At 44.4% G+C, this 12074-nt stretch overlaps 1 protein-coding gene across 2 annotated transcripts in view; it reads right to left on the bottom strand.

The window, feature by feature from the left end:
* VGLL4 (vestigial like family member 4) overlaps nucleotides 1-8485 on the bottom strand; it is a 97551-nt gene extending 89066 nt beyond the window's left edge. Inside the window, exons 1-2 of one of the 2 annotated variants that reach the window (XM_069865694.1) lie at nucleotides 8292-8485; nucleotides 1392-1468 (exon numbers count right to left, since the gene is read on the bottom strand). In XM_069865694.1, the coding sequence (XP_069721795.1) occupies nucleotides 1392-1468; nucleotides 8292-8407 (193 nt within the window). In that variant the 5' untranslated portion in view covers nucleotides 8408-8485. Of the gene's footprint in view, nucleotides 1-1391; nucleotides 1469-8281 lie in introns of both variants that reach the window. The other variant, XM_069865696.1, reaches the window with a different exon arrangement.
* Nucleotides 8486-12074: the final 3589 nt, after the last annotated feature.

Below are 12074 nucleotides of genomic sequence, written 5' to 3'. Positions count from 1 at the left end.
CAAACTAGAGTCTTGGGCAATCCTTAACCAAAAAGAATGCATTTGAGCTCAAGAAAATTGAGAATACATATTCAAAATACATTTTTTAAAATGCAAACAAAAGAGAACAGATTAAGTTTTCGCCTTTTCTCCAAATCTATGTTAGTGTGCAAGATAAACCCCCCAGGTCAAAATCAGAGTTGGAATTATTTCCTCAAGGACTTCACTGCTGTTCGTTTTACCAGTAATAGTCAAAAAGGGCGGCAACCAGCCAAACTGTCCTCCTCAAGTGGGATCAGCAGAAATATGGTACCTATCCAGCAGCAAGGGGGACAAGAAAGAACAGCAAACCCAATATTCATTATAAAGCTGAGAGCAGTAACAGGAAGATTTTGTGCTCTGATGAGCTCCTATATTTTATGACTTCTGAGAGAACGAGCTCCTGTTATCTTGACTATTTGAACATAGAGAAAATTTAGGTCTTGTCTAAACATACTGTTTGTTTACTTCACGATTACTTTAGTAAGTTGATTAGCAACAGCAGTACAGCAATTACTTTACTCAACATTCAAGGCAGTTGCTTTTCAAGAAATAAAGGAACAAAGACTAAAAGAAGCTGAACTCATCCCAAAGGGTGATTTTATGGACAGAAGCTACACACAAAAGCAGTCTGAAATCCAGAATACCATTTTTCTAGTTAGCATCGATTCAGATTGATACCCAAGACTCATACGCTCCCCGAGGGCTCACAGAAAACCTGACAGAACAACAATCTTATCTACAGAGCAGCACTGCAATTTAGCAGAACTGAAAACCTTGTTCTAATAGTAGTCAGACGACAGTAAATGCTTACTGTGAATGTTAAAAGCAAAACTATTGCCCAGATAGCTGGCAGACTTGAACCTCTGAGGCTGCAACTGATACTCACCTTCTAGTAGCCGTGAAAGGAAAATGAACTACTAGCTACTAATGATAAGAGTTGACTTCTTAGTTTTTATGAGCTGAAAAGGCATCTTTGCAGCCTACTCATGGCCACCCAGTGATGTGTTCTTCAATAAGAAGAGGTTTAACGGGTGTTATTAGGGAGCACACTTAGACAGCAGTTCCATGACAATGTTTTGGCTACTGACAGTGTGAATGCAGTTGGGAAAGAGGCAGCTTCGCATGAGCCGTTAAGAACATTTTTCACAGTAACAGCAATGATTCTCTCTTCTGTACAAACCAATTTGAATGCAATGTATTGGGTTTGCACCTGGGGAATGTGACGTCTGAAGAGCTTCTGCAGGCATTGTTTCACATGGCTTCAATTCAGTAAAATGCAGAGGTCGATAAAGCCAGCACCTAGGCTGACATATAGTGCAAACATAAAGCACCTGGATCCCACAAAGCAGAGAACTGCATTTCAGACTTACGTTTCTCATCATCAGCATGTACTAGAGACGCTGCTCTCGACAAAACATCCAATGGAGTCTCCATTCCTCTCTGGATCCTGGAAAACACAGAGTCAAAAGTTTCAGAGAGTAAAGTCATGAAGCCCTTACCACTACACCCAAGGTGACGTGCTGCTTGTTCAGAGCACACATACAGTGGGTATCAGAGAAGGAAGCAGTAATGAACAACGAGAGCATGACAGCAGTAATAATCAAAAATACAGGCTTCTGCTACTCTTTTCATGTTACATCAGGGCAGGGTTTGTGAAAACTAAGTCATTACTAAAACCAAGGAAACACCGGAATTTACTTTCACACCAACTACTCTTCCAAAACACACCAAAACGACAAATTCTCAAGTACTTGACTGAAGCCGATGACCACAGTTCATGTATATTGCAACAGGGTTACCTGCTACACATTGTAAGACATTTTACCTCCACGTGCCATCCTTCCATCCTGATAAACAGCTACTTGAGACGATACCCAAAGGTGCAACCCATCTGAAGTGAAGATGGCAGCCAGCCTGACTACCTGCATGAGCATCAGATTGCCTTAGACCCATAGCATTCGATGAACTTGTACTCCATATGCACAAAGTAGGATCATCCAAAGCTTATAAGCATTTTCTTACTCAAACACTGGGCATATGGTATATATGACAACACAGACTGAAAACTGTAACTTGTATAAACACAATCACTCCTCAGTAGCTGCTTTTCCCTGATATTCTCCCCTCACAACACAACATCTGGCCCACAGGAGAAATGTTTCAGGCTGCCCAGAGAAGTTGTGGCTGCCCCATCCCTGGAGGCATTCAAGGCCAGGGTGGATGGGGCTTGGAGCAACCTGATCCAGTGGGAGGTGTCCAGGGGCCTTTGAGATCCCTTTCAAACCATTCTATGATTCTATGAATTCCCATACAGGACAAATTAACCCCATCACTCAAAATGCACATTTCAGCACTGTACCGAGCAACACTCTCCCATCAAAAAAAAATAAAATTGTACTACATCTTACATAAGCCTCTCAAAAGTTCCCATGAAGGCCTTCAAAACTAAAAAAGAAGTTCCCATATGAAACACCAAAAGATATGAAGGAAGAGAATAATGTGTTGTCAAGATGCTTTTGCTACCAGGCCAACAACTCATATGTGTTTTTAACTTAGAAGGCAACAGCGCAGACAGAACTATTGAGAAAACAAATGGAGACCAAGAGGAAATCCAGCACTGCTAACAATTTCATTGGTCTTTGCTCCTCCAAACCCAGTGCGCTGTTCTGCCCCAAGAACTGTTCACTGTAACTTACTTTACAGCATGATCTTAAAAAAAAAACAAAAACAAAAAAAAAAACCCCAAAAGTAAGGTAGTGGCAACTACAGAAATCTCAAACACATGTATAGAGACTTCACAACAAGCATGTGCTTAAGAAATGATTGCCTTGACTTGGCACTATAAATAATAAACCTCATTCTCCTCCCTCCCTCTTCCTATATAATGTCAAAGACTTCTAAAACTAATAAAAGATTTTAAAGAATAAAAGACAAGATTTTAAAAGAATTTTTAGGTTTAAAAATATATATTTTCAATAAAGAATTCAATCCAGTCTTGTTTCCATTGAACCATGCAAGAGAAATAATTGAAATAACTAAGGATAACGCTTCGGGATAAATTAAAAAAATGCATTCTCCCTCCCTGAAGAATCAGCTTTTGCTCAAGAACAATATTTTAGCTAAACTTAACAGATCAGTTAACTCTTCCTTTTAAAGATGGTACATCTGGGCAATACACTTTAGAAGAAGATGTTAGGTTCTTGTTTTATTAAGTCTGCTTCATTAAATATTTTTTCTTTATATCACATTTAGCCACACACTCTTCCAAATCAAATTAAAGATTTGGAAGTGAGTGCTCACTGAAGATCCTTCAGCATCATTCCACTTCAATCCCTTAGACCACGATGCTTGGTTTCTTTCCTGCTTTTAGTTTTCCTGGAGTTTAAAACATCACCACTTTTATTTCTCTCCAGACCATTGATTACTAACATTCTCACACAAATTTCTCAAAGAGAGTGAAAATTCAGTTAGAAAAGAGATTAAGATATGTCTGATCAGATGGTGCAGCTCCATCAGACAGTTGGCTAACACATAATTTAGCACAGCCAGCTTTGTCCTGAGTTTCGAAGACAGCCATACAAACCTTATTGGTCAACTCTTTAAAACAACCCTCTTGATACAGAGCAATGCAAAGGATAGTAAGATGTCTTTTACTGAAAACAAATTGCTGTTTTCTTGAAGTTTTTCAGTAGTTTTCAAATAATTGGAGCAGCAGATGCCTGATCCCTTTCCGGAACATGCTCTTAGTAAGAGAATTAGCTGGTGACAGAGTACACATTGAGAGAAGGAAACAGGAACCAAGTCTTAATTCCATTCAGGACACTTTAAAAGTGACTTCACTAAAACTGGCCTCAATATAGTTCTGCAGCTTTGTGTGTTATTGCAGTTTATATCACGAGAGCACTGCAGAAATGTTTCTCTCACAGCTAAGATTTTGTGAGGAAAAAATCCGTTCAAGAGCTTCTTTGGAGGGATGCGGATAACACAGAGATCCGAAAATTCAGTACCTGCTGTGGTTTCTCAAACACACTGCACACATTTACAGTTATGAAAATTACCTTCAAGGAGACATAAGCTCAAACAGTATGAAGTATCCCTCTATCCCCAAATTAAACCAACAAGACAGGGATAACAGTTCAGGAGAGAAAGAGAGGTCACCAAGCAGGATGAGAGAGGAGACAGTTCCCACCTGGGCAAGGATGGCCACTGCTCCAGCTGCTGCAGAGAACAGCCTGGCCATCCTTGGGGAGCCATAGGTCACAAGTGAAAGGACAGTGCAATTCCCAGGGCAAAAAAACCCAACAAAAACTAGTTAAAAAGCAGACTTCTGATAGAAGCCAGCTAATGCTCTGTGTAACAGAAAAACCTATCTTGCCGCAGAAGCAAACCCAAACCTAAGCAGATAACACCCAGCTCTCCAGCCTATCTGCAAGCACTGCTGCTTTCCCAGCTCTTGGAAGAGAAAACAAGTCAATAGTGAAATACAAGTACACAAACTTAATTTCCTGGAGATAGATTCCATTTACACACTATATCTTACTTGTTACAAAATCCAAACTGTTGGATTTGAAGAGACTCAAGCCAAAAGCACAGGTTCAAGACTTTTTTATCTACCATCATGTCAAATATTAACTTAGTATCTCACTAAGCCCTTCTATTTATCAGTCACTGCTTCCACCCAGCACTCCATGTCCGTCATCTCACCTACAGAGCAGCCAAGAGACTTCTGAAAAACAGCAAAGACTGAGAACGATAAAAATGTAACATCTGAAAGACAAATATGCTACTAAACATTGATCCATTAATAAGTTTTTAATGCAACACTTGCAGAATGCAACACCTGTTCATGTAAGGAAACCGCACCTTGCTTTCCCTCTTCTTTTCCAGCTTTTGCCAGTTCAGGAGCATACGGAGTGCTCCCAGCCTAGCAACCTCCAGAGAAATTAAAGCTTTAGCAAACGAACAGTCAAATGATTTATGGATTCCTACAGCACCTTCTGAGCATCAGGGAAAGCACATGGGGAAAACCCTAAAGTTTCTTGTGTGGAAACAGAGAGCAGGAGATAAACTGGACATGGAATGACAGGAGATGTCTTCAGACTTGAAATAAAGGGAAGAACTTGATATTTTATTAAAAGAAAAGGGGGAATAGCAAAGGGACAGAGAGGAGAGAGAAACATGAGAGATCGTGTCTGCTGCAGTAATCACGGCGACACAATGGCTTTTATCTAGAGCAGATCTTAACCAGCAACCAAACAAAGAAGTGAGATGACAGAAACAAGGAGAAAGATGGGTGACGAGAACAAAAGGCCTGTACAAACAACATGCTACACAGAGAAGAAAAATCAGAAGCATTCAGACAGAGTTTAGACCTGAAGATCTAAAGAGACGTCACCACCATAAAGATAGTTGGATTACAGATCTGAGACACAAACAGAGCAGCAACAGCCAAGAGCCACTGCACACACGTTAATAGGAAACACCTGACAGCAGACACCAGTAAAACGTCTCTCAGACTTGGTAAGTGTGAACTAGAGATAGACAGTTACACGATGCCAAGGGGAAAGAAAGACTGGGCTTTCCCATGATGTAGAGAAAATCTAGTACTTGAATTCATACACCTGGTGCAATTAGAGAGAGAAGGTCAGAAGGAGGAAAAGTGGATTCATAAACAAAGCCCATTACAACAACAAAAACGTAAAACAAGAACAAGACACTCAAGAGTGAGGAATAAGTGAACTAGGTGTAGATAAACATAAGGAAAACAAGATTAATTGAAAAGCATGGACACAGAGGTCAAAAGCAGCCAACATCGAGGAAAAGGCAGGCACAGCACTTCCCAGTCAAAAATCAGAGTCAGGAGCACGCAAGAAAGGGACTCGGGCTGATTTCAACGGAAGAGAGCTAAACTGAACAGGAAATCCAGACACACCTTATCTGCACAATAGTAAGTCTACAGGGGAAAGAAAGAAAAAGCAACAGTTTGATGCAAACCAGGTCAACATCTTTCATTTCTAAGATGGGAGAGATTAAAGCATATTTGTACTGGGAACGAGAATAATGATAAGCACACTGTGTGCGTTGTGTGCTCAGTAGCCACATTATATTTAAATTCCTTCAGCTGCACCTAGATCAGAGTTCCTACTTGTGGATGCATAAATCCTGTGTGGAGATCCCCATGCAAAATGTTAACAGTAAGTGTTCAGGTTAGATTGTGATTACCATGTAGTGATCACACTTCTGTATTTATAACTCACTGTCCTCAAAGTGAGTTCAGGCTCCTAGGCCAAAGCAATCATCAAAATACTGCTGCTTTATTTTGCAAATGTATTTACTCAGTATTTTGTTTCATTTTACCACGCTTGTTTTGCATGTGGAAAATGTGTTCAAACAGGCAAATCTTCAAACAGAAACAACTTAATGATTTAACTTATCACACAGAAAATTATAAGCTTAAAGCAAGGCTTTGGCACTTCACCTTGTGCTTTTTGTTTTCTTGCTGCAAAAATCTTCCTTAACAAGGTAACGTTCTAAAAAGAAGCTATTAACAAGTATTTGAACTAAAAGCTAACAAACATAAGAAATCAAAGGTAAGAAAGCCTAACCTGACTGTGGTCTTGATCTACAAGATTGCTTAGTCCATCCTATATATTACAAATTCCAACACAAACATACTATGCAGCATCCAATCGTAGTAAAGGGAATTGAACCGAAACTACCTTTTATAACAGAAAACTTACAAATTAATCAATGCCTGGAAACTGTATTAGTTATCAAAACTACGTATCTTGAAAAAAGAACTTCCTGGCACTTCCGAATGTGAATGTGCTTCTCCAGTTAACACGCCCCAGAAGTCTGTATCAATGTCGTTCTAAACCATTTTAGCTACCAGACAGATTTTGTACTACCAAAGGAGTGTCTGATCCACCCCTTTCAGCACCACTTCTGGGTGCTCATTGCTTACCGAGCTGGCCTAATTCCATCTCTAAGGTGGGTGTAAAACCAAGGTGGCGATGGCATTTATCTCCCCCAGATATGTCAGGCTGGTAACCCAGCACCATCTGCACCCAAACCCCCTGTGCTCATTCACCACAGGGTGTACTGGAGATGCTGCCAATTCAGCAACAGTGGTTTCAGCCCAGTAGTTTGCTTCAAGAAGCGATGCAAATGTACAGCACAAACACCCCAGTTCCACCAGGAATCTAATGGACCAGATCAATGGTTTATTTGTAGCTGAAAGCTACAATAGTCTGATGCCAACTATCGAGCTTATACCCAGGGTATCAACAGGAAGAGAGAGAAGCAGAGCATTTAAGCAAAACACACTCTACATTAGAAATTCCCTCCCAATCATGCAGAGAGGAAAATACAAATCGAGGCCAAAAAGTTTGGAGAAGAGCCTTTAAAAAAGTTTATGCTTTAATGAGGCAGGAGAGGCAGATTGCTGCCAGATTTTTTACAGCTTTGGATTGAAGGTTCTTAGTATCACTGCCTGCAATGAGAACTTCACTCACGTTTCACAGCCTCCAGTTTGTTCCTGTACGAGGAGCACTCCAAAACGACTCCCTGTTTTTCAGCTAGAGAAAATCTAACCAGAAGAGTTATCCTACAGGAATCCTGGAGCTCCTGATCAGTGAGCCCTCTTTGGCTTAATCAAATTAAGTAATTTAAAAACGTCTGTTATTTCTTCATAGATTCATGGGGTGCTTTGAGTTGGAAAAGACCTTAAAGTCTCACCCCTGCCATGGGCAGGGACACCTGCCACTGGATCAGGGGCTCAAGTCCCATCCAACCCGGCCTTGAACCCCTCCAGGGATGGGGCAGCCACCCCTGCTCTGGGCAACCGGGGCCAGGGCCTCCCCACCCTCACAGCAAAACATTTCTGCCTAAGATTTCCTCTCAGTCTCCCCTCTTCCAGCGCAAAACCGCTCCCCTTCGTCCTATCGCTCCCGGCTGTTGTAAAAAGCCCCTCTCCAGCTTTCCTGCAGCCCCTCTCCGCACTGGAGGCTGCTCTGAGTTGTCCCCGCAGCTCTCTCCTGTCCGGCTGAGCGGCCCCCGCTCCCCCAGCAGGGCAGGAGGGACGAGCCGGATCAGCGTTTTCCCCAGTGAAACTGTTATGAACTCCAGTCCCAGCGCCGCCCGCCCGGCTGAGAGCACCCAGCGGCCCCACCGCACCTGGGGAGCACTCGGCCATCCCGAGCGAGCCGAGGGCAGCCCTAGGGAGGGACCCCCGGCATTCCCGGCCCCTCCACCCCCCCACACACACTCACCGAGCCCGGAGCGAGCGGAGCAGCGGCCCCGCGCCGCCGGCCCCGCGCTGCACGGCCCGGCGAGGAATTCCAGGAACGGCGGAAACCGAGCAGGTGGGGAGAGCGGCGCGGCCCATTGGCCGGCGGCGCTATGAGCTCAGCATGATTAGGGTAATGAGGCGGCACGTCACATCCTCGCAGGTAGCGGCAGCGCGGGGAGGGCGCGGGGACACGCCCCCTCGCACAGGCCACGCCCCCTCGCATAGGCCACGCCCCCTCACACAGGCCACGCCCCCTCGCATAGGCCACGCCCACAGCCACTGACCGACAGGTCAACCCCGTTTAAGCCCCGCCCCTGCCCGCCAGGCCCCGCCCCCCGCCGGTAACACTCGGGCCCGTGCCCGCTAGCTGCCGCCCAGCAAGGCTGCGCCCTCCCTGCCGGGGAGCAGAGGACGGACTGAGAAATCGGACACGGGGTAGGGCGTAAGGTCCCTTCTGTCCATGCCGGGATGTTGGAACGTGTCAAGAGGAGGCTACAGGGATGATCAGAGGGCTGGAGCACGTCCCATACGAGGACAGGCTGAGAGAGCTGGGGTTGTTCAGCCTGGAGAAGAGAAGGCTCCAGGGAGACCTTATAGTGACCTTCCAGTACCTGAAGGGGCTACAGGAAAGCTGGGAAGGGACTGTTCCCAGAGGCTTGGAGTGACAGGACGAGGGGCAGTGGGTGTAAACTGGAGAGGGGCAGATTTAGACTAGACACAAGAAGGGATTTCATCACTCTGAGGTAGTGAGGCCCTGACCCAGGTTGCCCAGGGAAGCTGTGGCTGCCCCATCCCTGGAGGTGTTCAAGGCCAGGCTGGATGAGACTTTGAGGAACCTGATCCCAGGGGAGGTGTCCCTGCCCATGGCACGGGGTGGAACTGGATGGGCTTTAGGTTCCCTTCCAACCCAAATTATTCTATGATTCTATTTTATTCCATGGTTCTATTTAGAATCATAGAATAACCAGGTTGGAAGAGACCCACTGGATCATCAAGTCCAACCATTCCTATCAAACACTAAACCATGGCCCTTCAGCACCTCGTCCACCCGTCCCTTAAACCCCTCCAGGGAAGGTGACTCAACCACCTCCCTGGGCAGCCTCTGCCAGTGCCCAATGACCCTTTCTGGGAAAATTTTTTGCTAATGTCCAGCCCAAACCTCCCCTGGCGGAGCTTGAGGCCATTCCCTCTTGTCCTCTCCCCTGTCACTTGGGAGAAGAGGCCAGCACCCTGTATTTTATTGTATGATACTATGATTCTGCACCTGGAGTCAGGGAAGCAGGGAGCACTTTTCTTCCCTGCCCAGATGACTCCTACCCACACTTTAAAAAGCTTTCCTACAACCAAGGGGAACAATAGAACAGCTTCTTGTAAGAACAGTGCAGGTTTTAAAAGCAGAAATGTACCAGGCACCTGTGAAATTAAAACACACCACCCCTCAGCATCCAAGACACCAGCTTAACAGCAATGCACACAGCTCAAGTACACAGACCACAAGACCAAGCTCTTCTGATTCTAAGGTAACAAACAGACGTGAAAGCAATCACAGAATAGTTTGGGTTGGAAGGGACCTCAAATCCCATCCAGTTCCACCCCTGCCATGGGCAGGGACACCTCCCACTGGATCAGGGGCTCCAAGCCCCATTCAACCTGGCCTTGAACATCTCCAGGGATGGGGCAGCCATCACTGTTCTGGGCAACCTGGGCCAAGGCCTCCTCACCCTCACAGCAAAACATTTCTCGTTAATAAATAATCTCAATCTCCCCTCTTTCAACTTGCCTTTATTTCCTGTTTATGGCTATTACTCCTGAAGCCTTTTCTTTTTGTGCAGAATCCCTTCTTACACGTGGTGTGACTCATTCAGCCACCCGAGGAAACTGCCAAAAGTCAGATGGGTGTGAAACTGCAGCTGAGCTATCACTGCGGTCACAGAGCTCTCCTATCCTTCCATTTCCAGAGGAGGAGCTTCCATTTACCATTACAAAAAGCTGAAAGTTTGCCTGTGGCCAGAATACTCCAGTGCCTCAGCGCAGCATTACTGCAGGCAGTGACGCACCCACCCGTTCTCAGCTCCCCGCACTTCCCTGCCACTCGACCACCAGCACATCGCCTGTCAGTCCCATTGACCTGCAGGAGAGCTCACTCCGAGTTAGACATTTTCAAGACTTGAGCAATTTAGGAGCACATCTTGCTAAAATACTGTGCCTGTTTCATTTGGAAATTAAACTGTCAGGGAGCTTGTGGGTACAAAAGAACAGCTCCCCAGTCCCTGAGCTGAGACGGTACCAACACACTCAGAAGAACTGGTAATGCTGTTTTTGCAGCAGGCACTTTAGCTTGCAGAAGCCAGTTGCAGAGCAGGAGGAGATGTGGAAAGGAGCTTTACTTGTGTTCTGTTGTCCACACAGATCACCAGTCACCTAGAGAACCGAGTGCTGCTGCATTTTGCCTTCACAAACGCCACAAGGAACTTCAGGCGGCTCCTGGGTGTTAATTGCAAAGAGAAATAAAAGGCCAAATCGACATGAGCCCCACCACACAAAGCCTCAGGGCTGCAGATTCATTGTGGAACCCAAGAGCACAGGGCAGCACAAATACAAAGTGTCTCGGTATGATTCTGCTCGTGGTACACTAAGAAATGCATAAGACTGTAAATGGCAGCACAAATGTCTATGTTTTCTCAAGAATAAAAAAAAGTGGCAAGGCATGACAAGGTTTATTTTAGATCCTAAAACTGGGGTTTATGTACGAAATAGTGGAGGGAACACAGCTCCCACATTTACCCAGAGGTGCAGCCAAAGCGGCAGCCAGCCAAGTGGTGTGGGAGGCTGCACGGAAGGGAACGGTCAGGAATGAACCCACACACCCTGCACTGGGATTCCTTGAAAGATTGTGTGTCCATGAAGGGTCTATGCTGTCCAGTTCCCATTTAAAAATCTATCAAAATCGTGCAAAAACAACAGATATTGAAGTATTTTCATATCCTTGCAAGGACAGGCCATGCGATCTAAGGGCCATCAAAAGCCAGCCAAAAACGCATTCCAAACACTAAATTAAATCCAGATTTAGACTCAACACACTCAGTATATTGAAAAGAAAGGTTTCAGTTGCTAAAAAACTAAAAGACATAGTCTAATATTGAACATAAACATGATTTTATACATTTCTTAAACTACTCATCTGTAACACTTACAACAACGTATGGTATTATTCATATATTTTTTTAAAGTTAATATTGTATTAATAGACCCTTGGAAAATATTGTCATTACCACCAAGCAGAACAGGAGTTCGATGATCTAATAGTTGGAAAAAATGGTAGTCAAAACAGTAATGTAAGAATTATTTGAGAACAAATAAAAATACTGGACAAGAAAAATACTGTGAAATATGGAAAACAAAACCACAGGCACTGAGAAAAAAATCTGAGATAGACAGTGGTACGGATCATGAGAATGAACCGCTGCAAACTAATTACAAACCTTTTTAATATGTATGTTCAAGAAAAAAGTATGCCACTCCTGTTTTAAGTGCTGGAGGGGAATAGGCAGGAAAGGTTTCTTTGTTTAAAGAGAGAGAGCTCCTGGGATGAGGAGGAGCTTGAAAAAGGAGAGGTCAAACCAGCTTTAGATCCTTTGGATATGCTATTACAGCTCCCAGCAAAAGTTTTAGAACAGGATATTTATTAAACATCTGAAGAGTCTGAGGGAACATCAGCTTTCTGGGCAGGCTGACCTGTGTGTTCCCCTGCAAACGACGCCAG

The sequence above is a fragment of the Phaenicophaeus curvirostris genome, chromosome 11 (assembly GCF_032191515.1).
Source record: "Phaenicophaeus curvirostris isolate KB17595 chromosome 11, BPBGC_Pcur_1.0, whole genome shotgun sequence".
NCBI lineage: Eukaryota > Metazoa > Chordata > Aves > Cuculiformes > Cuculidae > Phaenicophaeus > Phaenicophaeus curvirostris.
The sequence above is the reverse complement of the archived record's forward strand: the minus strand, read 5'-3'. Positions and strand labels throughout refer to the sequence as shown.